General features: G+C 40.8%; 1 protein-coding gene across 1 annotated transcript in view; it reads left to right on the top strand.

Annotated features, from left to right (window-relative positions):
- The window catches only part of Ryr3 (ryanodine receptor 3), a 532,014-nt gene that overhangs the window by 243,325 nt on the left and 260,801 nt on the right, over positions 1-27,888 (top strand). Inside the window, 7 exon segments of the mRNA XM_051144331.1 lie at positions 454-610; positions 12,754-12,927; positions 16,098-16,219; positions 22,773-22,941; positions 24,705-24,840; positions 25,253-25,348; positions 26,765-26,883. Of these exon segments, the coding sequence (XP_051000288.1) occupies positions 454-610; positions 12,754-12,927; positions 16,098-16,219; positions 22,773-22,941; positions 24,705-24,840; positions 25,253-25,348; positions 26,765-26,883 (973 nt within the window).

The following is a 27,888-nucleotide window of genomic DNA, read 5'->3' as shown; positions in this document are numbered from 1 at the left end:
GAATTTATCTCATTCAAATGTAACAGGATATCTGCTTCCTTATAGCTTCCTTTTCTACCTGCCTCTTTCCCAGTAAGCATAACCCACAGCATTTGCAGGTTTGATTTGGTTAGTTTGTTTTATCGTTTCTCATAAAGTTCAGACTCTTCATGGTGGTGAAATATTTGACTTTTAACAACAAAATGGAAAGACTGGTTTCCCAGATAGAAGTGTTCCTAGAAGAAAATCTTCCATCATTTTGAGGTGGTTTGCATACAGGTGCATTGGTAGACTGAAGGGCAGGTTAAAATTAGGACTTCTAGCCTTAGTATGCCATTGCCCTGCCCTCAGTACCATGGTCCTTGCCTTTAAGAGGAGTTAAAGGAAAATGCTATGCTGAGTTGTAGACAGGGGCTTAAGAAAGTTAAACAGGACTGATTTCTATATATATAATTTCTCATGTGCTTTGGCCAGCTGGAGTGGCAGTAACATCAGGTGGGGCCAGGCTTTCCGACTCCGGCATCTCACCACAGGCCACTACCTGGCCTTGACAGAAGACCAAGGCCTTCTTCTGCAAGACCGGGGAAAATCAGACACAAAGTCTACAGCCTTCTCCTTCCGGGCAACAAAGGTAAGACACTAAGGAGAGAGCTTACTCCGCTCTGGAAGGGCAAGTCACTAAATCCCTCCTTGTAGATCTCTGACAGAAACTTTGACAATCACACTGGCATCCTGAAAGAATGTCTACCCAGGATGAAGGGTAAAGTCTGTAACAAGGGACTAGTAACTCTTAAGAAACACAAAAATCATCAGAGTAGACAATATTGCTCACAGGCCAAAGGAAACTATAATTGGCCAGAATATTCTACATAGTTTTTAACAATTTCTAATTTGTGTGCTTTATTCTCCTATAAAACAATGTAGACATCAGGTTCAGGCTGTATTTATTTAAAGTAAGGAAGTTACTTCATTAAAGATTCAGACACAATTCCAGACTTATCATTACCATGAAGTTATTTGTAACATACAGTTACTAGTACTTCCTTACCTTTTTCTCATTTTTTTAGCTTTTTCCTGTCCACTCACATCTTCAGAGAATGGATCCTTAGTAGTTAACTCCACATTTGATGTGCACATAAATAGACTACCTTTTCAAATATCCAGGTTTGGGTTCTGCCTAGCTGAAAGTTGGATCTGTCTGGAGTCAGCATTGCATGCTGAGCTAACTTCTGATGGACAGTTGGATGTACCATCACTTTCTGATTGGCCTGAAAAGATCACCCAAGCATAAGAAGGGCTCAGCACAGATGTATGCACAGCTATCAGGATGTCTGCTCCTGGAGAGGGCAGCGCATCCTCCCCTTTGGGAACTTCGTCTCTAGTTTCATTCTCCTTTGCATTTTCCCAGGAATAGATTTCAGTTTCTGTTTCTCAACATGATTTCACTGAAGGGTTATTGGTGGTTCTGTTTGTGTAGAGATAGGTAAGCACTTGACAGCTGAATTCTCTATGGAGCATCTCTGATTCCTAAGCCCTTTCAGCGCTGCCTTCCTCTACCCCTTCATGGTTCTATGATCTGCCCTTTAAGACAGAGGAACATTTTGGCATAAAACAAAAATTAAGCTCTTTTTTTTATATCTGTATTTAAAGAATCAAAAATAACCAAGTTTAGAGTCTGCAGAGATGGCTCCACAGCTAAGATCACAGATTGCTCTTGCCGAGGTCCTGAGGTTGCTCCCCAGCGCCCACACCAGGCATGATGATCCAACACCTCTTGCCTCCATGAGCATCTTCACTAAAATGTACATAGCCACACAGAGATGTACACATCAGCATATATAGAAGATAAAATCGATCTTTAAGAAATCTATGAGCTTCCTGCCCATTTCTTACTAAACCAGATTCAGATGCCATGTTCTCTCCATTTCCTGCTGGCTCTCCGGCTTCATTCTGTCTTTCTGAGCATATGTTTGTGCATTTTTTTCTTTTACCATCAGCCCTTTCATCTCAAGATTCCTAGCTCAGAGATTTTAAATTTCTGTATATTTAGCAATTGTTCTGGCTACAAGAAAGCAGCTTGTGGTGGTCCAACTTGATAAAATAATATAGAAAATGCAAGAAGAGCAGCAGGCAGCCCTCTTTCTCCCCTGAGTAATGGACAGAAGAACGAGGGGCTCAGCAGATGGGGAGGGGAAAGAAGATGGAAAGTGAAGTGCCTTGTAGCAGCTGATGACCTATTAAATCCCTTTCTGAGAAAGCCAAGGTGGTCCTTTCCTATCTGAGCCCTCTTCCTCATCTCCCTGCTGTGCACATGCTTGACTAGAAAAATGACTAAGCCTTTACTGTTTCACTTGCACAAAGGAACCACGTAACTTCCCATGCAGCTGGCAGAATCCTGCTCCTAAGGAACCTTTCCACTGAATTTCTTTTTTGTCTTAGTAAGACTCTATATTTGCTGTGGTTTCCGGTGGGGGGTGGGGGTGGGGTGAAGGCAGTTAGAGAGACTCATGGGAGCATCATGGAGCCTTACAACACACCTCTCACTTGTACCACCTCTGGCCTCTGAATACATTTTATCTTCCCAAAGCCCCCCATTCATCTCCCCAAGTCCCTCCATCTCCATGTACGTGGAAGCTAACACCCAATGTATAAAAAGCTTCTGTGGTTGTGTGGAAGCCAGCAGCTCAGCAGAACTAAAGGTAAGAGTTGCCCTGTGTAATTGGCAGTGCGTTCACATTTTCCTGGAGTCCCTGTATTAGAGGTTTTAAATAACTCTCCATTCATTTGTACACAGCCCAGTTACCTTCATTTCCATTACAAAAGAATCAAAACTGAAATGACTTCAGCTGCATAGCAAGACACATATGGCTGTGCTCCCACAGGAAATTGGGGCTCCGTTTGAGATACAGTGTAGGAGGGACATTTGGAATCTTAGACTGTGAAGCTACACACAGGAAAAAAAAAAAAAAAAAAAAAAGGAAGACCATGTGGAAAACACTTATCTCTGCCCTATCACTTGGAAATACCTGTGGGGGAATAGCACCAGAGGTGTCCTGGCTTCCCAGGGCCTCCACATGGCTCCTAACAGAGGAGCCAGTTACAAGAGACCTTCTCAGCATACAGTTTGGTGAGCTACTACTCACTGAACAGTAGTAATAATCTCCTGAAGACGTGAGGGGGTTGGAAGTCTCCATCCTTCAACAGTCCATAGACATGGAGTAGTCATCAGCTATCTCCTGTTAAATATGTCTGTTAGCAGAGTAGACAGTAGACAGCATTTCAGGGTCAAGATGATGCCAGAGGAGTTTGAGGTGCCTCAGTGGAAAGCAGAGAGGTAGAAACAGAGAGGTGAACTTTGTGAGAAAGGAGTTTGGGAGAAGTCGGTGTGCTCCCCTAACCTGTTCAGTAAGCTGGACAGTCTGGTAATAGAAGAAGAACTTCCTGTGGGAGCAGCAGTGTTCAGGCTTTAGACACATGCCCTTGAAGGATGCTGCTCTGGGCCTCTTGCGTCTGTAATTATAAGCTTCTCATCCTCTCATTTGAAATAAAATTGCAACAGTCTATAGCAGCTTTGACTGCAATATGGGGCCATAGAACAGTTGCTGGTAAATAGCATCCTTAGCAAGCTGCCTGTACCAGACAGGTGGCAGGTAGGTGCTCCTGGGGAGTTTGTGTATGCTGTAGGATTAGAGTGTGAGCCAGGCCTGATGGCACATGAATATAATCCTCACTGCTCAGGAGGCTGAAGTAAGAGGATACTGAGGCTGACTTTGGCTGCAAAGTAAGTTGAAGACTAGCCGGGTGAGCTTAACATGACCATGTAATAAAAGGCAGAAAGAGGACTGTGAACAAAGTTCAGTGGTTGAGTACTTGCCCACTTGTGTAAGGCCCTGGGCTCCATCCATAGTACCACAGAAAGAGAGAAAGAAAGAAAGAAAGAAAGAAAGAAAGAAAGAAAGAAAGAAAGAAAGAAAGAAAGAAAGAAAGACAGCCCAGGGCTGGGCATGGTAATGCATGCCTTTATCCCCAGCACTCAAAAGTTGATCAGAGGAGAGTCTTTGTGAGTTTGAAGCCAGCCTAATCTACATAGCAAGTTCCGGGTCAGCCAGGGCTATATCATGAGACCCTGTCTCAAAAATCCAAAATTAATAAATAAACAAATTTAAAAAAAACTGGGATATGACTGAAAAACCTGGGATATGACTGAGCCTTGCTGAAAGGTGACTACATACAAGCACCAAGTGCAGTTAGAGGCCTGGGCCTGGCTCTGATGATTCTAACCAAGGTCTTTGGGCAAGCTGTAAGCCACATGTACAATAAAGAGCAGCGTATGATATTGGCCCAGGCTCCCACACCACCTTTTCCACCGGATTACTCACATCAAAGTAGAGGTTCTAGGATATGTTGTTTCCTCTAAAATGTGGCACTCCAACATCACTCTGAAAGTGGTGTGTATAACAGCGTATCACACAGCTTGAACACTGCCTGACTCTGGCCTTGACTCCCATCTGTTCTTTGTGAGACCCGGAAAATAATTCAAAATCTATTTGGACCTCATTTGAAGTCTGTCATAAAGACTCTCACATCCGTCCTCTGCCCACCCCTCCACTGTGTCTCCTACCAATTTCCTGTGATTCCTTCTAGGTCCAATATACTGCATGATTGTCAGTCTTTGAACATGCTGGTTTTCTCATGGCCAACCTTTACCCGTGTCATTCTTTGGTCTTTATACATCACCGCTTGTGAAGCCATTCTTGTATTTCTAGAAAAGTAGCAGGTACAGCTTATAAGACGAAATGTTGTTCATGCTTCCAGTGGGCGGTCCTATTGACAGAGACCATACAAATCCCCCACTGATTTGTATTCCAGCATCAGTGGATACTGTGTAAAAACTACAGTTGGAAATGGCCTGCTGAAGGAATATATAAATGTGCTCATAAAAGTCCACAGTGAAATCCATTTCAATCTAGCCTCCATCATCTTTGTAGCAGTGTTCTGTCTTCCTTGTGTAATCATTTTGCTATCTTCTCATCCCTGCACGCCCTCAATGAGAGAGATTCATTTTATTTTGAACATCTAAGTCAAATTTCTATGAATTTGATTTCCCATCATTTTCCTCGGTCTTGACATTGCAAGGCCATTCCCTAAGGATTGTCAGATAATGTGATTTAATATTTACTCTGGCATGGCAAATGCTGTTTAGATGTCATGCTTCAATGTCAGTTTACAGCACTGCATTCCTTTCATGCAAGGTTGAATTAATAATATTAAAGCAGGCCTTATTATGTGTAGCCATTTATTCTATGGCCTCTCTATACATATTTTTAAGAACCAGTCTTGAAATGATGAAGGATAGACTCACATTTTGCCTATTTCATTGTGTATGGGTACAGAATTATCACTGTTTCCACTTGGAGGGAAAAATGTCCCCAATAGCAGTTTAGGAAACATTTATCAAATAACTGTTATGTATTAAGTGCTGCATATTTGTTCCACCTGCTTTTCATGTGCTCTTTAACCCCAGCAGCCTGCAGCACCCCCAAACAAAGGGCAACTAGAGTGCCTTGTACCTCAGTCTATGTGCACTTGGGTCTTATCCCTGACCCTGTTTCCTCTGACTGTGTCTTCATGAAGTCATCAGGTGTAAAGAAGGATGCAGTCATTTCTAGCCCACAGCTCATGGGACAGTGAACAGCTGTGATTCAACATAAAAAATGAGCTTACTTAAAACGTCATAAGAGTTTGGGTCTTTGTTTTGTTTTGTAACTAAATAGCGGTTCTCAGTGATGGCCTTTGTAGATGACAGTGTTCGGTAACAATGTCAGAAGGTTGGGACACATGTGGTAGAGCAAAAGAAGAAAAGTGAGAGGAGAAAACGTAAACAATGGTCTAAATATCTAGAGACACCACCACCTACTGCAGTTTCGCTTTAAATTGTGGACTACAAAGGATTTAGACTTCTCTACTGGGTGTGTTTTCCCAAAGCCTTTGTTGTTCAAAGTGAACCAAATAGAGTCAAGGAAAACCATGGACTGTGAAGTGGGAGAAGTCTAGATTTGAACCTTGATGCTGCCATTTGCTGTTCAACTTCAATATATCTTTTTATAAAAATGGGGATAACGAAGTATATTTTGAGGGATTATTTTGAGAATTAAAGGAGACGAGGAAAGTGACCTATGTTTTAGTCTATGAAGTGGCAGTGGGTATCCCAAAGATGAAAAGAGAAATATGGGCATCTTCTCAGGAAGTGTGCTCCTCCCTGCCCTACTGAGGCAGATGGACCCACTCCCTAGCATGCTGTGACCAGCAGGACAGCCTTGTTTTCCCATCCAATGAAAGCTTTGCAGAATCTTCTGGGCTATAATAGTTTGAAGCCAATACTGAGATCTATAATTCTAGATGAGGTGTTTGTTCATGAGGGGACTATATTGGTATAGTAAACCCAAAGTTGAATCCTAGTCATTTCTTCAGAGACAAGTAGATAGAAGTCGGCTAAGCATGACTTTCCTAAAGGCTCCTCTCAACAGCTGATAGTGGGTTCCTTCGTTCTTTCTCTTTCTCTGAAATATTTTGGATGCTTACAGTGTATGCTCAAAAGATATTCTTACAATGTCCATGGACACACATGGTTTAATTGGGTTAAATAATAACACATTCACACTAATATGTGTGAATTAGAACCTCTTTCAGGCATCTTCCTCCATTTTATTGCCTTAACTTACAGCTCACCCATCTCTGGTCATACTCTCTCTCTACCCACCTTTTTTTTTTATTGATACTGGAATGGTTATTCTAAGAATGCAGACTGGTGCCTCGATGGCTTTGCATTAGCTCAGCTTTTCCTAAAACAGATGCCAAACAATGCTAGGAATGCTGCATTAAACAGAATTGAATTGATTACTTTTGCAGATAATGATGATGTTTGACTTTTACTGTAGGACCTATAATTCTGAAAGCCTCTGTTGGACTCCTAGAAGATTCAGCATTTGTCTAAAGGCATCTTTTCCTGCAGGATGTCTGCTAACATCGTGATTTTTTTAAAGCATGGACCTGTAGGATACTATCTTTAGTCTTTAATTTTTATCAACTTTCTCTCTATATTTCATCACTTTTCTTGCCTTATTTCCTCGTCATACCAGAACGCCGTGCCCTTCCATAGCCCCACTGCTATGGCTCTAAAGGGTTCATGTATTGGAATTATGTCCCTACTGAGGTATTGAGAATAAAAGCTTGGCAAGATAGCTCACAGTGAACTGCCCTTATTGCTCCTACAGAGGAGTCAGATCCTATTCCTAACACCCTCAGGGTGACTTACGGCCACCTTTATCTCTAGTTCTCTAGTTTCAGGGATCTGACTCTCTCTCTCTCTCTCTCTCTCTCTCTCTCTCTCTCTCTCTCTCTCTCTCTCTCTCTCTCTGTGTGTGTGTGTGTGTGTGTGTGTGTGTGTGTGTGTGTGTGTGTGTGTGTGTGCCCTTAGTTAAGTGCAGGGAAAACACTTGTGTTCAAAAATTTTTTTTAAAAAATGGCATCTTTAAATAAAAGATCATGGGAAAAGCTTCATTAAACTGTTTAGTGGTGAGGTGTTTGAAGATGACTGAGATTGAATAATGTCACCAGGACAGATACTGTGGATACAGGTAGCTTTACAAGAAAAGTGACAAAGACTAGCACAAGCTCCAATTGTCCTTTGAATGCACACCCTGTCACCTGTTAGTAATTGATTTATTCATATAACTTCTAAAGTGTGTATAAACCCAAAGCTGCTTCTTTCATAAAGTAAGAATATGCATTTCAGCCATTTCTTTCTATTGGCCTTTAAGTAGCTAAAACATTGATACAATTAATTACTTGTCGATGCAAATAGAAAAGCCATTCAATCTGTTAAATGGGTTTTTGCAATCACACCCATATTAGAGCCTGTTCTTTGGCTTTCTAGCTACATGTCTTTGAGCAAGTTGTTGAATCAAAACAGGTCTTAGTTTATCCTCAAATAAACTAAGTCAATAAAAGTAGTGTGGCCACTAGAAGGGTTAGAGAAAATGTTTGTAAAGACTTACATAGTGCTCATGTCACTTTGTAGGCACAGCGTCTCGTGTGTTGGTGTTGCCATTGTACAGTACTTAGCAAAATGCATGGCCCATAGTATGCACTGGGCAGATCCTATGTATGGAGAACAATAGCTTGATGACCTAAGGCAATTGCTAATGTGTCTGTTGGGATGTGCTCAGGAGTATTTCCTTCATAGCAGTCAATGGAGAAAATAATGCTTGTTGCCTTTCAATATGCATCAGGAAGAATAGCCTGTTTCTTCTCAAAACCATCAATGACAGGCAAAGATGACATCAATATGCAGATATGCAAATCTAATATCTTCAGAACAATAAAACAAACTGTTTGCAATCTATTTCAAGCAGAGCACTGCTTTGTTTAAAAAAAAAAAAAAAGCAGCTCCTGTGCCAACAAAGGTCTCTCACATGAATTCAAATGTAGATTTCCCTCTACATTTGATGGCAAAGCAATGGTTTAGAAAGTGATTGGCTTTGAAACTATACTTTGTTAGTTACAGTTCTGAAGACTGGAGGGTGGGAAGGGTATGCCAAACCCACAGATATGGCTAGGTCAGAAAGTTCCTCTGAGGAGACAGAGCAAAAAACACGTCTTCTTAATTAAGGTTTCTATTGGCTTTGTTAAAATAGCATGATCAAAAGCTATTTAGGGAGAAAAGAGTTTACCTCACCTTACAGGTGCATTATCCAGGGAAGGCCAAGCAGGAACTCAGGGGAGGAGCCTGGAGACAACAGCTGAAGCAGAAGGCAGGGAAGAGTGCTTCTTACTAGCTTCCTTTTTATGGCTTGCTCAGCGGGCTCTCTTGTCACACCAGCACCACCAACCCAGAGGTGGCAGTGCTCATACGTAGGTAGGCCCTCCTACAACAGCCATCAAAAGAAAAAAAAAAAGTGTACCGTAGTCCAATTTGATCAGGACATTTTCTCAATTGAGATTCCCTCCTCCCAGATGATTGTAGTTTCTATCAAGTTGACATGAAATCGGCCAGCACAGGGGAGGTAAGAGAAAGAATCTTTTTGTGGTCCCCATGGAAAGGGATAGGGTAGGAAAGATAAGTTTTCAAGTTGATGATTTGAATAGCTTAAGCAGGTTTTGAAACACAACACTTATAACAGGTTTGGAAATTGGCCCTGGTGGTTAGGGTCAGGAGAATGGTGGCCTAGAGTATGTCAACTCTAGAAAGGGTTAAATTGGTTTCTGGCTCTGGATTGTTGGTTCACATGTGAAGGGAGTGCTTCCAGGCCAGCCTTCTGTTGTTTTTAGGTGTCAGGGGCTCCTAAGTCAGTCCTATCGGGAGTCCTGCAGAAAGTCCTGCAGAAAGTATGAGGTTATGACACTTGAGAAGCCAAAGGGGTCTTCCAGCTCTGGGTGTGGGAAAGCCTTAATTGTTGTCCTGTGTCCTTTCTGTAGTCGTTGGTCACATACTATCAGAAGAAAAATATGAGAAAAACTCTGGAAAAGAGCTCTTTATTCTCGCAAGTCCTAGCATTGGAAAGCAGAGTCATTCAGCAAAGTACTGCTACCTATCAAGATGGGGTGCTGTTTGGAGGGTAACATGTCCCGTTTACTGGAGTTTCCATGGGCAAAGACAGGTGGTTTAGGGTTCACTAATTGGAGTAATTGCTGCATGTTCCAAGCTATAGAGGGGTCCCTAGCTTCCTGGTAGCTGACCTTGGGATAATAAAGCCAAGAGATATTGCTTCCTGGGGTATACAAGTCATTATAGACAAAGTCTGGTTCTGGATTGTTCAGTGTGCATGTAAGATGCCTTGGAGCCTTTTGCTGTGTGTAAGAACTCCAGGTCTCTCCCTACTCAGATAAGTTTCCAAGATGTCAACATATCAAAATATTGAGGAAAATGTTAGGATACAAACATTACCTTAGTGAAATTGCAGATGTGATAAGGTGATTCAAGTAATAATGTCAGTAAAATCCCAAGGAAAAAGAAGCATCTGGTATGTCAAGTCAAGGTGTGCTCCCAGAGCTGTGAGGATCGCTCAGTGGTGAAGCACTTACCAAGAATGTGGGGAGCCCTGAGTTTGATCCCCAGCACTGAAGATGAAAAAGCCATCACTCCTAAGCCAATTTTGATAAAGCCTATGTTACATAAGAAATGGACTGTATTCTGTTTAAACTTGGGAACTGAAAGGAGGCAATTGATGTAGCCCAGAGGGCTTGCATCTGCAGCCACCAGGGTCATTCTTCAGGAATGTATCAGTGCTGTGAATTGCTGGGTGGAGCTGGGCTTCATGTTTGTTGACAGTACCTGATATCTGGTATTCTTGTTGTTATTCTTCGAAATGAGAAGCAGCCACCACAGTGCCCACCACAGAACTCTGTAGGATGAAGCTGTTTTGTAAAAGCCAAGTGCTCAGACACCCTGTAGAAAACGGTGGCTCGCTTGTTTCAGTGACTGTAGGAAATGAATCTTTCTGTTTGCTTTCTTTTAGGAAAAAGCATATTTAATTAAACAAAAAAATTAGAAAACAAATTGATAGTTAAGAATATGTTTTTTTTTTACTAAGAGCTATTAGAAATCAATGTAATTACCATATTTAACAGCTATCTTTTGTGTTGTTTCTATTTTAGTGTATTGACTATAGTTAGAGAACAGACACCAGATAAAAAAGTTGATGTTTTGTAAGTCCTCTTGCTGGCGGGAACATCTATAGCACTTTGGATATTTCTGTGATGGAAATCAAGTGTCCATTGTTTTATAGAATAAATGCATCCATGACCCATTAATTGCCTATATAGAAAAGTCCTGATATATCAAAATATGCTTTTCTATCAGTGTACGTTACCAATTCAGAAATGTGTTTCTTTTGAATATGTTCATTTGAGAAATAAGATATTTTTTAGCATTCCAGTCAATGTTTCAGCACACATTTAAAATAAAGAATTTTCTTATGAAATATTAATACTACTCAAATTGATATTTTATGTGTGCATAAAGTAGCTGATTTTTATTTTATGAAAGTCTGAAGGAAAAGAGGTGAGAGCTAAAGTAGAAAATAAATACATATGAAAGAAAAAAAATTACTCAGCTATACATGGTACCTCACACGGTGTTCCGTAAGTAATATAAGTGTTGAGCTCTCTATTAAGAATCTGCCATTAATTGCCCTGGTTCCTTTCACAGATGCCTTATGAGGTGCTAAGGTAGAGGAGCAACGCAATGCTGAGGAGATGCAGCCAGAGACACAAGCTAGCCTCACAGACCAAGTGACATCTGAAGAAGGAATTGAGGGCTGACTTCCATTTACACTAATGGGGAAAAAAACTACAGAGTCTAGAGATGAAATATTTTAATTATTAAATTTTTTTTAAATGTCAAACATACGCAATGCGTGTTGATCACGTCCCCCTACTCCCCTTCTCCTACTCCATTCATGACCTCCCACAAGCACATCTCCTCCTGACTTCATGCTCTCAGTTCCAATTTTTGTTTTTTTACATAAGTAGATGTAAGCAAACAAACAAACCACAGTAGTGTCCCCTACTTTTAAAAAAATTTCTTTCTCTTGATTTATTTTTACCTTTTTATTAGTTCTTTTAAAATCCCATACAATGTGTTTTAATAGAATTTAACCCCCAGTACTTCCTAGTTGGGAGTCTATGGCCAACAACAAAAGAGGGAACTTTTTCCTGGCACTGAGCATTTTATGTGTTAGCCTCTGGTGCCTAGTAAGGATACTATCACCCCAATTATATGTCTGTCTGTCTGTCTGTCTGTCTGTCTGTCTGTCTCTTTCTCTCTCTCTCACTCTCTGTGTGTGGGTGAATATATTTACATAGTAGTAAGTTCTCATATGGCTTTTTTCAAAGATCTTTAGTCTTATTTGTCCTTCCCCATAGTCTCTACTGCCCTCCCATCCCTAACTCCAATTTAACCCTTCCTCCATTATTTTCCTTTAACCCTTTATTCCACTGAATTTTCTCTCACCTCCCTTTAAAGTATCCCCATGTCCCACACTAATATTTTTACCTCCTTAGATAATCAAATGAAATACATATATCAGAAGATCCAAAACTAACATCCACACATGAAAGAGCATATATAACATTAATTTTTCTGGGTCTGGGTTACTTCACTTAGAACGACTGTTTCCAGCTCCATCCATTTACCTATGAATTTCATAATTATATTTTTAACAGCTGAATAATACTGCATTGTGTAAAATATATCACTTTTCATTATCCATCACTTTATAGACACTTAGACTATTTCCATTTCCTGGCTATTGTGAATGTTGTGTTAACAGATGGTGTTTTAAGCTCCTAAATTGTGGCATTTATAGAAGATAAGCATTTAAATTATAGAAGATAACAATTACGGAAAATGAGTTAACTGACCACTTAAAAGTTACTTGTTGGCATTATCTATGTTAGGGTGAGGGAAGTAGAAATATAATAGAGAAGCATATAAAATCAGAATAAAATAAGGAACCTACCACTGCCCCTTTCCCCATGGTTTTAAAACTCTCTTAAGTGGCCAAAAGTTTCAATGCGTTGGTTTCACGGTTACCAGCAGATAAGGGAGGCAGCCCTCCTATAGTCCTGGCTTGGAAACAGCATGATTATTCTGATAATAGCTTTTTGTCTTATAGAGTCTACTCAAGTGACTTGTTTTATATATTGAGTTGCTATGTAATCAGGCATTCCTACATTTGTTTGTTTCTTTCTTTTTTCCTGTACATTGAATAGGAAATCAAGGAGAAATTGGATTCCAGTCACAAGAGAGATATGGAAGGCATGGGGGTTCCAGAAATCAAGTATGGGGATTCTGTCTGCTTTGTCCAGCATGTAGCCAGTGGCCTTTGGGTCACCTACAAAGCACAAGATGCCAAAACTTCCCGCCTGGGACCTCTGAAAAGGAAGGTAAAGGGTCTGAGGGTTGGTTATCCAGAGCTTTTTACTCTGAGTAGGAGCCAGTGAGGCGGCAGAAGTGGTCCTGAGGACCAGGTGGGCATGAGAGTACTTCACCCTTTACTATTCTAAAGAGTGGTTCTGTGACAGATTGCACATCATTTCTCCAGCAAAGTAGGCTAATTTGGTCACTGTAATCCATTTCCAAGTTTTTTTAGACTATACTTTCTATGACAACTCTACATGAACTGGAAGGGCTGGGGCTTGTTTGATTCACTCTGAAACCCAGTCTCAATGACTCTCAATAGTTCTACTATTTGGGGATTATCCGCATCATTGCTCGCTTCATTTAAGTGGATAATGGAGTTATTATTGCTATTTTCATAAGATAGAGACTGACTAGAATCTCTTTGGAGAAAATGCTGCTTGCATTGCAATGAGGCTATAGATATGCAGAGAGATGGGAATTGATGCTCTATCCACAGAGATGCACCCGGATCCTAGTACTGCATCACAGCCTGCCATAGCAGGGGGCTAGTTTGGATAGTTTAGCATCTTTTCACCACAAAGCCGATTGCCATAGTAGTCATTCTTTCTTCATAGGAACCAGAGAATGAATGCAAAGGGTATGATTTTTCTTGGGAAATGCTTCCAAAACACGAGTTTGCGTAGTCAATGAGACGCAGAATAAGGTTATGGGAAGCACTGTGAATGGTAGTCCTGCCGTATTGGCCTAAAGTAATAATGACAGTGTCTCTGAATGCTAGTTATTATAGGATATTGAAATCATACCATGTGGTAATAGGAAGGCTTCACTAACCAAGCTCCTTTTAATACAAATCTTGCTGGTCAGAGCAGAAGTGGACATAAAAGAAAGCCCACTTTGATTGTGTGGATGCCTCCACACAGCTGCTGATCTGTCGACTAGAGGGGGGGGGGAGTCTGAGGTCAGCTCCATTCTAGTGGAAAGACAGAATATGGACACAGCATCAGCCAGTGTTTCTGGGATTTCTAGGACCAATATCCCGAAGAAGAGTCAGCTATAGACACATCCTGAAATTCTACATGCAGTTTCTGATAGGATCCTAAGTTGTTCATGTGTGGCTATGCCGGTGAGACAGAAAACATGACAGCACAGCTGTGATAGAGATGCATACGGCAGAGATACAAACAGTATGACAGTCCTAAGGAGGCAGGAGTTGGCAAACACTGTCTCCCGTATTGGGATGGCCCTGAGAAGTGTAATAGGCTTTCAAATGAGTCCCGGCGGGACTGCACTCTTAAGTCAGAGAGCTGCACTCTGAGAAGGAGAGAAAACTGAAAACATCTGTTCGACTGCATCCTCGGCCAGCCTATCCCAGGCCTCTGTAGAGTCCTGTGGTGTCTTGACAGGCTGTATGGTTTTGTGCACTTACGGGCATGATAATGCTAGAGTCGAATTTGTGAGTTTGAGTCTGTGCCTCCACATAGAGAGAGATTCTGTCCACATGGATAGATGTTGGGCTGTAGTGTCTCTTTTCTCATCCATAGACCCATCTAACTGTTAGAACATGTTTGCAAATTTAGGCGAGAACTCTTCTATACTTAGCCATTGGCAGGAAGACAATGCTGTTTCATAAGAATAGGTTAAATTTTGCCTTGAAGATGTCCAGATCTATATGAAATTAATAAAACCCAGGTAGGACAACCACATGAAGAAATTGACAAATAGTAGTTCATGTTAAAAAGGAGTGGTCCCTTTACCACACTCTTGCAGTGTGGGTCCCTCCATGGGAATCATAATCTAAGGACCTGGACATGGAGATCAATCAGTCCTATTTCCTTCTTGTCTGTCTCTCCAACTTGCATGTTATCTGAACAAATCCTAGGGATATTTATCTTTCAAGACCACAAAACTGGGAGCTACACAAAGCATACGTAGTAGAAGAGTATTGCTAAATTGCACATCATTAACCAGATGCCAGGAAGGTCTGAAAGAGTAATACTGCTTAAAAGCTAGAGAGTCCAATCCCTAGGCATCCAGTGTGATGCTTAATCATTATGCACATGGAATGAAAAGTTTATTTTTGAGGAGAGCCTTATCCTACTTCTTATGTGAATTTATTATAGTAGGCTATGGCTAAAAGAAGAAAAATATAAGAGATTTCAACATGAAAAGGAAAATAAGCTTTGGTTTTAAACTAAAAATCCTGAGACACAGACTGAACTCCAACACCCTACATGGTCTCTCCTTACTTTCCTGTTGCCATGCTCGGGAATTTAGGTCAGGATTTGACCTTTGCACCCTGCTTACTATGTTCACATACTGGACCATGTTAAGAGGAAAAGCTAGCCAGATGCAAAAGCTGCTAGCTTTGACCAAGATATACCATGATGTGCCGGGTGATCAGTAAGTTCACAGAGCCTCTTAATAACAGGCCAAAGATCCGTAACTATTGTCCATGTAATAAACAACATCCCTTGAGCACCCTTTACTTTCTAGGAGTCATTTTAACTTATAGGCAAATCACCCAAAACGCAAACAGCCCTGAAAGATAAACACACATTTGCAAAGGGTGAACTGGAAACAGAGAATTCAAGTAACTTACCCAAAAGTCCGTCAGCTGGCACCTGATATGAGAGGCCATTCCCTGAGGTCACCTCCCTAAGAAGCATACTCCCACCTTAATCCGCTTTCCCTGGCCCATCTGCCGCATAACTGACTCACCATAGTTGTGCTTCAGGAGAGAAAGCCAAGCCTGATCCCAGGAGAGAATTTTGCTTTGATTGTTCTTGCCTGATTTACATATGACGGAGAAGGGTCCTCCATAGGTAACACAGGGGACCTTCTCCATCCCCAAGGGTAAGCTTCTGTGTTCATTTTTAAGGGAAAATAAAAATCTATTATAAAAGTATGTTTTCCCTCCTTCAAATTGGCTATCGAGGCCCAGGGAATTTATTGTAGTTCATACCACTGTGGCACATAAAACTTCATTCTCATCAAACTACCAGGTTGTGGGAATAATTCACAAGTCAGTAATGTGGCATATGGGCAAAATAACTTTGTTAATGTCCCATTTACAAAATGGACTCAGGGGAGCTTGGCTAGGGAAAAGAATAATAAGAAAACACTACAGAAAAGGTGGGTGGCCCAACAGTGAAGTAATGTGTAACCTGGAGTTATTCCCATGCCCTCTGGGTAGGTCATACTCCATCAGGAAGGCCACATGGATGATGGATTAACACTGCAGAGATGTCAGCAGGAGGAGTCCCAGGCTGCTCGCATCATCCGGAACACAACAGCCTTATTCAGCCAGTTCGTCAGGTACTTTGCCCTTCCTCTTTCTCTTCCGGACCCACCCACCCATCTATCTCCTTTTGATACCAGGAATGTTTTGAGGAAGACATTAATCACCATTTAGGTTTGGTTTTTTTTTTTTCCCCAGAGAGATTAGGACAAATTTTATCTGCCACATAGGTAATCTACCAGCTTTACTCATTACCCAACATGCCAAAGCCACACTAGTTGCTTGGATTAATGAATGATTGATAATTAATTAGTGCAAAGCATATCTAAGGTAAAATGAAAAGCAAAGAGTAAAAAAAAAAAAAGTCAGGTTTTCTTTCAATTCCTTTCTATTCATAGAATATAGGGGAACAAAGGGATAGAGAGAAACTGACCCACATCCAGACTATTTAGAAAGGGTTTGTGTATCAGAATTTTTTCATTTGCTGTGGAAGCCTTGAGTTAGCCAACTTTGGCTGGGGCTGTAGCTGGGAGAAATAGCTGAATTACCTGCTTAGATGGTAAACCCTTCAGGCTCAGCATGTTGCCCAAACAGAATACAGGATATTTTTAATCAATTACTGTGGGGAACCAATCTTGCCGTAATCAATACAGTGATCCAAGCCATTATTCCCTTGTCGAAAAATCTCTTTCAAGACAAGCGGGTAGAAGCTGCGTTGGCATAAAATAAGAGCTCTTAACACAATTACTTTTACTTTTCTTGCAATTAAAACACTGCAAGCTAAAAGAGTGGCTGTGGCTAAGCCACTGCTGTAGAGCGAGTGTTGCCCATGGCTAAGCCACTACTGTGAGTGAGTACTGGGCATGGCTAAGCCACTGCTATAAGTAAGTGACTACTGGGCGTGGCTAAGCCACTGCTGTAGACAAGAATAAACTGTTACTCCTCCTTCTGATAATTGTAAGACTATCCTGTTAGCTTAGGGGAAAACAAACCCACCTCTTGGATGGAAGTTCCCTCTCTCTTGCTGCCTTAGCCCCTTCCACAGGTTCCTGGACCAGCTCAGCAGCTCTACACACAAATCTGTTCAACATATATACTGTCAGCTTTTACCTCAGATCAACCGAATCAAGTATCCAGGGAGTCAGAGGCATCAAGTTATGTTTGCCTAGGTTCTTAACCTGTGGGTCATGACCCCATTTGAGCTCATATATCAGATATCTTGCATATCGTATATTTATATTATGATTCATAACAGTAGCAAAACCACAGTTATGAAGTAACAACAGAGTAATGTTATGGTTTGGGGGGGTGGTCACCACAATACAAGGAACTTTATTAAAGGACCATAGCACTAGGAAGGTTAAGAACCACTGCCTAGTTGATGCCTGCCTATATGTCCGAAAGTCTAAGAAGCCATTCCCTGGAGTAAAACTCTCAACCTTGGCTAATTAGGTGTTAGGTTCATTGGGACAGCATTTAACGCTATGGTTTCTAGGCTGTGTCTTAATCCAACTTCCTCAAAAGTCTGAAGATCCCAGAGCCCGTAGTTAACAGGGTCCAGGCTTTAATCTGTGTACTAACTGGCAAAGGTGGGAGGATTTAATTGCAGGTCAGCCTGGGCTACATAATGAGCTGCTGTCACAAAAATAACAACAAAAAGCCAAATGTCAGTACTTCATTGAAGCCTACCTGATGATTGTACCATTCAGTCACAATTGAGACAACTGGCTGAGCAAGTTTCTTCATCTGCATGGTCAAAAATAGCTATTAATGTCGAAGTGTCTAAGGTATGCTCTGCAAAAGGAAGAATGGGGAGTGGATAGTATTTCATTTTTATAAATGGTAATGTCTAGATCACTTTGTATCCCTTCATTTTGCATTTACTCCATTGGTTAATGGAGAGAAAGCTGCATGCAAACACATCCTTCATGTTGTCTGTCAACCCTTGAGGTGGCTGGTTTTCTTATCTGTCCCCCAGGTCTCCCAACCTTTGGCAAGAACTTTTCTTTAAAGTCAACAGCTTTAACCTCACATGCAAAAATTAGTTGTCAATGAATCAAAGATCTAAATATGGGAACAAACACTGTAAAATATTAATAAGGCATAGGCATAAATTTTCACAACTTTATACTAGGACATGGTTTCTTGAATAGAATAACAAGACAAAAGCAACAAAGAGAAAACAAATAAAGCGGACTTTGTTGAAATTTGTAAGTGGTTTCACTGGCAAAGGATGCAATGAAGTGAGATGAGGCAATTCACATAAAGGAAGAAAACATTCATAAATCATACAGTTGAGAAGGGATTTTTATCTAGGAGAAAGAACAGTAACTTTCAGTGATAAAGAACAACTGATTTAAAAAGTCAAAGGATGTGAATTAAATTTCTTAGAACATTATATACAAATGACCAATTAACACATTAAAAGATGTTCACTTTGAATCTTTAACCATGAGGAAAATGACAACAGAGATCATAGGGAAACACCTCCTATACCCACGAAGATACATGTTAATTAAGAAATGTAGGATAAAGTATACTGGAATCTTCACTGCTGGTGGGAGCATAAAATAGAGCAGTTACTTTGGAAAATAATCTAGAAGGAGCTTCGTTTTAATATAAGAGTTGCTACAGGACCCATCAATTCGACTCCTACATATACGCACAAGAAAACTGAAAACATTTGATCAAGCAAAATGTTCATAAATACTCATAGCGGTGCTATTCATAATAGCTCCAGTGTAGGAATAACCCAAATGTTTATCCATTTACAAGATAAATAAAATCTGCCCTATCTGTAAGATAGAATATGGTATCAGCGCAAACCATAACCAGAGTATGTTCAGAACCAACAAAGTTGCTTTTGCCTTTTGTTCACATAGGCATGATCAAAAGCGTGTTAAGTGAAAGAACCTAACCAGGAAGGAGCCACTATGTGGCCTCATTACCTGGCCTGAATGGGTAAATCTAAGGACACAGAAAGGAGATGAATTGCTAATGAGAGTTAGAGGATGACTGATTGGGGGTAGGGAAGTGAGCTAATGGAAAAGTTCTGGAACTGTTTAGGTTTGCATAACTATGAAGACACTGAACATCATCAAGCCACTGAATTAGGTCCTTTAAATGTGAGCTTATATGAGATATGAATTAATATTTCAATAAAACTGTTATTATGTAGTTAATGAGGGTTCCAAGAGTGACAATGGGAAAATTGTTTTTAAACAGCTTTATTGAGGTAAAGTTTATATATCATAAAACTCACTCTCATAAGTATATGATTCAATGAGATTTACTATATTTGCAGAGCTGTGTGCAGTGATTGTCACAATTAAATTTTAGAATAGTTCCATTTCCCTACAATGTCTTATGCCTACTGAAATTTAATCTAGCTTCCACCCTCAGCTCTGCTTTGTCTTGACTAAAAACATTAAATTGATTAAATAAGATACATTATTCTTTGAATCTTCCCTTTTTACCCAGCACTGTATTTTTGCAGTTCATTATTTTTGTCTTTTTTTTTTTTTACTTGTTTTGTTTGGTTTGGTGTTCAAGACAGGGTTTCTCTGTGTAGCCTTGGCTGTCCTGGACTCACTCTGTAGACCAGGTTGGCCTCAAACTCATAGATCCGCCTGTCTCTGCCTCCCAGAGTTCTGGGATCACAAGCGTGTGCCACTGCACCTGGCTCATTTTGTCTTTTTTAAATTGCTAAACAGTATCTGAATTCTTACATGTGTGTCTATGTATAAAGTATACATGTATGTATACATAAATTTATCTGTAGAGAAGTGGATAGACATTTTATATTTAGCAGTTGAACCATGAATTATTTCCATTTATTATTTTAAAAGTAGTGTTTCTAGAGATATCAGTATAGAAAATCTCAGGTATATGCTTTTATCTCTCTCTTTCTCTTTCATCTCTATCTCTGTCTGTCTCGTGTGTGTGTGTGTGTGTGTGTGTGTGTCTGTGTGTGTGTGCGCGCGCGCACATGTGCGTGTGTGTGTGTGTGTGTGTGTGTGTATGTGTGTGTGTGATGCCATATGCAGGTATTCAGGTAGACACTTCTGCATATTCTTGTGTGAAATCCAGAAGCCAATGTCAGGTGTCTTCTTCTATTGTCCTCCTCCATATTTTTGAAGACACTCTCTCACTGAACATGGTGGAACTTGCTGACTGGCTAGACTGGTCTCTGCTCCCACCACCCAGTGTGTGGGTTGCGTCACTCACCGTGATGACTGGCTTTTGTATAGGTACTGGGAATCCCCATGCAAGTCCTCTCTCTTGCACTGCAAGCAGTTTACTCACAGAGCCGTCTCCCAGTTCTGTTTTCCACATTCCTGGGTGCCCTTCACAGTAGCTTTGAGTGAATGTTACTGTTGTGTAACTATCCCCATACTCCATCATAGCACACTGTAAACTTGTGCCAATTAAATAGTCACCCTATTCTTCTTTTGATGTCTATGTATTCTACCATTCTAAGTACTTCATATAAGTGAAATTTCATAATATCAGCCCTTTCTGTATATGCCTTATTTCACATAGCAAAATGATTTTAATGTTTCCTTCATCTATTAGAATTTCATTCCTTTTCAAAGATGATGAATAGTCTGTTGAATCGATATCCCATATTTTGTTTTTGTCAGGGTTTTTTGTTCTCTCTCTCTCTCTCTCTCTCTCTCTCTCTCTCTCTCTCTCTCTCTCTCTCTCTCTCTCTCTCTCTCTCCCCGCCCCATTTCTCTCACTGTGTTGGTGATTGAACTCAGGACCTTACACCTGCCAGGCAGGGACTCTGCCAGCTGAGTTATAGCCCCAGACCTGTTTATTATATCCCAGAGACAGCTTCCTTATGTATTGCTCACCATAACCTTGGGCTCCTGCCTCTCCTGCCTCAGCCTCCAGGCATTTCAGGCACACATTGACATGTGGGGCATGTCTACCTTTTGAGAAACTGAAAGAACTGTTTCCCAAGGAGGTGTATATCCTTTGTAGTCCCCTCATAAATGAATGAAGTTCCATTTTCCCTTGCATCCTTGCCTATCTTGCTGCTATCTGATGCTTTGATTGTAGCCATTATGTAGATGAAGTGGAATGGTGTGCATTTGCATTTCCAGAATGAATAATGGTATCAAATATCTTTTCATGTACTTCCTGGTCATTCATACATCTTCTTTGGTGCAGTGTAATCAAATGTGTTTGCCTCTTAAAAATTAAATCATTTGTCTTCTAATTGAGATTTCTGAGTTCAGTGAACTTGCTAGTACAAGTCATTTAACAAATGTTATGATTTACAAGTATTGTATTCTAATCTGTTTTTCTTCTCATTTTCTTTTTATTTTTTTAAAGTTTAATTTAATATATATATATATATATATATATATATATATATATATATATATATATATATATGTTTTGCCTGCATGTATATCTGTGCATTAGATACATGCCTGGTACCCATAGAGGCCAAAATATTACATTGTATCCTCTGGGACTAGTGTTAAAGATGGTTGTAAACTGCCATATGGGTGCTGAGAATCAAACCTGGATACTTTGGAAGAGCTGCCAGTCCTCTTAACCATTGAGCTATCTCTCCAGCCCTTTGTCTCATTTTCTTAATGGTGACTGGGGAGACAGCTTAGGGAATAGGTGCTCTCTGTATAAAAATAAGGACCTAAGTTCACATCCTCAGCAGCCACATAAAATCTGGTTGTGGCAGTGAATGACTATCACCGTAGGACTGTAGTGTGGGAAGAGGGTGCAGAGACAGGTAGGTCCTGGGGCCTTGCTGGAAAGCCAGTCTAGCCATAACAGTGAACTTCAGGTTCTGTGAAAGACTCTGTCTCAGAAAATGGGGCCAAAAGTGATTGAGGAAAAAAAAATCCCGATGTCAGCATCTTGACTCTACATGTTTCTATATAAGTGAACACACACACACACACACACACACACACACACACACATATGCATGCACACACACATACACTCACACACATGCACATACAAATACACATACCACACAAGAAAGAAGAAAGAAAAGGAGAAAAATAACTGTCCCTAGTGTTACATGCTGCAGTCCCAGCATTCAGGAAGCAGAACCAGGAAGACCCTGAGTTTAAGGCTAGCCTTGGCTACATAGTGATGTCAAGGATATCAGATTGTCCCATGCTTAAAAAACTACCATTCCCCCATCAAATGGCCTTGGCACCTTTGTCAAAAATCACATGAGCCTACCCACAGGGTTATGTACATGTAATCCTAGCACTGGAGAGGTAGAGATCTTCACATGCTGGGGCTTGGTAACCAGGCAGCCTCACCTAATCTGCAAGCCCCAGGTTCCAGTAAGAGGCCCTGTCTGTCTTCTTTTTTTCTTTAAAAAAAAGTATTAAGTAAGTTGCTTGAAAATAAATGTACCAAAAGGAATCATGTCTCCATGTTTATGAAATAGCTTTAAATGAATACAGATATTGTCTCCTGCTGCTGTGCTGCTGGGCAAACTGCATCTTGTGGTTGTTGGTACAATGGCTACCTCAGCAAGTGGTTCACTGTGCTGGGAAGGAGTGAGGATTCAGCAGACCTTAGTCAGGGCCCTGCTGGTACCTGGTGCCTGAGCAGTGTCATCTCATGGCTTTTTAGTGGAAACAACCGCACAGCTGCCCCTGTGGCTTTGCCAATAGAAGAAGTCCTGCAGACCCTACACGACTTGATTGCCTACTTCCAGCCACCAGAGGAGGAGATGCAACATGAAGACAAACAGAACAAGCTCCGCTCACTCAAAAACAGACAGAATCTTTTCAAGGAGGAGGTAAGCCCAGAGAGGGTGGAGGGGAGGGAGGAAGATTGATGGGTTGGTTGGATGTTTAGGTGGTTAGTTGGTTGGTTGGTTGTTTAGGTGGTTAGTTGGTTGGTTGGTTGGTTGGTTGATTGTTTAGTCGGTTGTTTGGTTGGTTGTTTGGTTGTTTAGTTGGTTGGTTGATTCTCTTTGTGTTCAGAGCTGAAATATTCCTCTGGCTGTGGTTTAGCTTTGTCTATAGGCATATGCATATTTATGAGCAGACTGGAGAATAAGAAGCTTCCCAGAGCCTGAAAAGAAAAGTATTTACTAGGGCTTGGCATTCCTGACAACCACCACTGGTATATTAGTGATGGTTGGCCCATTTAAACTGTTTAGGACATGATGCTTTGTTGCACATTTATATCCAGAACCCATATACAATAAATCAGCTTGTTACAGCATATTGTTGGTTGTGATCCACAAATTTTGGGAGACATCAGAATTACCTAGGAAACCAGTTTTTAAAATGCAAATGCTTATATTCTGCCACAACAGAGATGTCTGGAAAACAGGTTTGAAAGCTACAGATGATGGTGTATCTGCTATTAGCCAGTGAGCGTCTAAGTCTCCACAATAGGGACTGAATGTGAGGGAAACCTTAAATGGCAGTTCAGTGTCCTGAGGCTCAGCCCATTCTGATGCTGTTCCTACCTGCAGATGACCATTGACAAATCATAGCCTTCTTTGCACTTGACCATGATGATCTGGTGCTACTAGGCTGTAGTAGGCTTCCCCAGCATCTATGCCTGGAGATCCATCCAAAGTTATGGACGTGTAATACACAGCCATCGCTGTTCGGTCTTCACATCTATGTAGATTGGAGGCCTTCTGCATGTACCCTGCAGAGAAGATATCCACCGTGTCCTCCTACACATTAGCACTGCCTGGGCACAAGTGTTTTCATGGGGTGATTTCATCTTGTAAAAATGCTAGAAAGGTGGTTGAAAATTCCCTTTAGATTTTATTGTCTCTAAACCCTACCTAGGGACAAGGAAAGTGAACATGGTTGTCTGGTGCCAATATATAAATTTCTTATTGAAAATAGATTTTTTTTCACACAATACACTCTGATCATAGTTACCCCTCCCCCAACTCCCCCTAGATCCAACTCCTCCACACACTCCCACCCAAATCCACACCATTTCTTTCTCTCTCTTATTATAAAACAAGAAGACAATTGAAAAATTAAAAATAAAAAAACAAAATTGGACAAAATAAACAAAGACACACACACCCCTGGGTGGGAGCACAGGAAAATCAAAGAGATGCAGAGACACACAGAAAATCCATAAAAACACAAATAATGAAAGCATAATATGAAAGACGTTTTTGAATTTGAGGTTTAGGAGGAGGAAAATGGGTGCTCTAGCCAGAGCAGATTTTGACTGAGTCAGAATTGCCTCCCATCAGACGGAAGGCAAGTCTGTGTGTGTCTCATTCACACTCCATCTTCTTCCCTTCTGTGTCCTTGGACTGAGTTAAACACAGCACATGGGGACAAACCTGTCACAGGAGACTGCTGACTCATTCCACAAATAAATGTTATTTAAGTCTATGAGGCATAAAAAATGCATATTTTGTTTTTAAGAAGAAAAACAGCTCTATGGGCACCATGGAGATCTGTTGCCATAGACGTACTGTCGGTTTTAGGAGGTGGTAGATACGGGAGGAGGACGGTCCATAGTGCCTTTTTCATCAGGAGTGTTGAGCTCTTCCTCAACTCTCTTTCTCAGGGAATGTTGGCCCTGGTATTGAACTGCATTGATCGCTTAAACATCTACAATAGTGTAGCACACTTTGCAGGGATCATAAGGGAGGAGAATGGCACAGCCTGGAAAGAAATCCTGAACCTGCTCTACAAGTTGCTAGGTGAGTACGCATGCATCTCCCAAGGGAGATAGGCAAGGTTTATGGGATGTTGGCTTGAGATTTGGAATTTCTTTGTTAAATATTCTATTCTAATCTGGTGAATCATTATTAACTAGTAGCTTATTGTGCTTTCCAAACTAGAGCTAGAAGTCATCAGCCATGGTAACCAGGTTCGTATGCCACTGTATGTAGCCAGTATACACAGCAGAAATACATGTGAATTGGGGAGTAAACAATAGCTTTTAAATCTCTTAAATGTAGGAATGTAGATGTATCAAAGGACCAGACAGGGTGAGACTTCCATTCAGGACCTTTTAGGAGCTAGGCTTGTTAATCCCTCAACAGCTTACCAAGTTCTTACCACATCATTATGCCCTTTAGTCTACATGATGACTTTTTTTTCCTGTTTCAGCTGCTCTAATTCGCGGAAACAGAAACAACTGTGCTCAATTCTCCAATAACCTTGATTGGTTAATTAGTAAGCTGGACAGACTAGAATCTTCCTCAGGTAAGAATTGGCAACAACAAAACAAGAAAACTTTTAACTGGGGAGGATCAATTTCTTCCCCTTCTGTAAAGATGAAAACAGAATAGAATCTTTTCCATTAGATGGCCAAAAGTCATCAATTCAACAACAACAACAAGAAGAATAAAAATTAAAGCTTCTTGACAAGACTATGCCTTTATTTAACAGAATCTAACTTGGACTTCTGTAATCCTTCCTCCTTTGTTTAACTTTTCACTCCTTGCTTTTGCCTTCACTCCCTGGTCCTTTCACATACTCCCACCCAGTAACGCTGGCCTCTTCCTGTTCTCCAATTCTTTGAGTACTTAGAATGAACCCTCCTTTCCATGTTGGCTTAGCAGAATTAAAGGATGACCTTTAATTTAAGAGTAAGTGATCCTCTCTTACCCACCCACCCACCCACCCCCAAGTGGCCTTTCCTATCATATCTAGGGTCCTTCCTGGTGACTCTGGGAGAACTTGAGCCCCATGCCCATCATGGGTAAATAACCACCCCGCAAGGCTGAGCAGTTCTTCTGAAATGAGTGCACATGGCAGGTGTAGGTGTCCTCTGGGAAACTGCAATGTTTTCATGCTTTTCTTATAGTCTAGAGATGTCAGGTGCTCCTGGAAACCAGCCAATGGGTGGTCCCCCAGGACCTCTGTCCTGCTCACATCATTTTAAGTGTCTCTTCCTCTGGTGTCTTCTTTTGTTAGTGAAATTATATTTCAGGACAAGTTAAGAACACCTTGATTGAATAAAACAGAATCAAGGAACTTTTAAAAATAAAACCAGTGAGGCTCTTGGCCAACCACTTCCCTTGGATTCCCATCATGATGTTAACCCTGTATGTGCCATGCTGCAGGAATAGTTTACCTTAGGCCCTCAGTCTTGACATAGAAAACCATCCACTGTGCCAGTGAAGTCAAATAGACTCTGTTTCTCAAGATCATACTTTATTAACTATACTAGGACATCAAAAATAGCAACTAATATCTGTTCTTAGGAAAAAGAACACTTAATCTGAGTATAAAGCCAAAATATTTCTAAATTACTTGAATGATCTTTATAATATGTAGTAAATTGGGCAACTGCTTATCATCCGTATTTAAATGAAGTATTACCTGATTTTCTCAATTTAAGAATCCCACTTTACGGTATTTGACAAAGATCATGTTACTGTCCAAAAAAAAGGAGAAGATCAAGTTAGTGTTGAATTAAACTTGCCTCTAAATTATAGGGGCCCCTGAAATCTACCAGACATGAATACATCTCTCCTCTGGATGGGAAGGCTTAATGGAGTCAATATACTGTGTCACTCTGGCCCCTTAGGACACTCCCTTTACTCTCAGGTTTTTATGTTTGGTCAGTTCTTCAGTTTGCTGAATGGGCAAATGATTGTTATGACATTCATGCAGGTATCTTGGAGGTCTTGCACTGCATCTTGATTGAAAGCCCAGAAGCCTTAAACCTGATTGCCGAGGGCCACATCAAGTCCATCATCTCCCTCCTGGATAAACATGGGCGGAATCACAAGGTGAGTGTGGAAGAAGGGACACTCCTGATGGTTTATTTTCCTGCCTTTTGTTTCCCTCACACTAATACCCGTTCTATGCTGCCGGAGCATGATGCATGGTCTCTTGCTTGACTTTGACAAAAGCTTTGGGAAAGTGGGATCCTGAAAATCTGTAGACACATTGTGAGACAGACAGCCTCACTGATTCTTAGATGATCTGTGTTTTCCTAGCTTCCCAAGCCTGGCCCACCATCATTAGCCCTTAACACATATCCCTCTGTAGGGCTAGTCATACAATATTGGCTCTCACTCTAGAATCTATGAATTTAGCAGTGGGTGATTTGATGGGATATGTGGGGTACAGCGCTGTTTTCACATATTAAAGAGGGTGAAGCCTAGTCCCTAGCTCTCTCCTACCATCATTTGGTGGGAAGAGAGCTATGTTTTGGGATGTGTCTCAGTCCAGAAAAAGGAGCGCATGCAGCCTGACTACATGATATGCAATGGCCTGAGGAAGCAGAAAAGCTATGGTCCTTAACATCTGTAGAATTGCCTAGCAAAGAAGAAAAAATATGTGGGGCCTGTAATTGCTTTCTCGAATGTGGTAAATCAAAAGCAAGCATGAGGCTTGAACCTCAGTCCAGCTTCTGTATATTCCAAAATGTTCCTCCCATCGGCAAAATGTAGTGAGAATTATTGATAGGCATAGAAGTGATGTATGGCTTGGGACATAATCTAAGAGTGAAGACAGAAAAGCTAAACAAAGGAAGGCTGCCCTGGTTTTGATTTTTGTTTTGTTTTTGTTTTTAGCCTTAGAGCCTTGCTATAGTGATTTCACATAAAGCATCTCAAAAAAATAGCCAGCATCCTTATATCTAAAAAGCATTGATTGGATAGAATTTGATGACAACTTGACAATTATTTTGTCCATCCACAGTTGAGAAAACTGAGGTCTCGTAAGCCAAAGTGGCAGGAGAACTATGCATTTGAGGTTAGCCTGGGACTAGACAGCAAAACTCTCTTTCA

The sequence above is a fragment of the Acomys russatus genome, chromosome 4 (genome assembly GCF_903995435.1).
Source record: "Acomys russatus chromosome 4, mAcoRus1.1, whole genome shotgun sequence".
NCBI classification, from domain to species: domain Eukaryota; kingdom Metazoa; phylum Chordata; class Mammalia; order Rodentia; family Muridae; genus Acomys; species Acomys russatus.
This window is presented reverse-complemented; position numbering and strand designations above follow the sequence as displayed.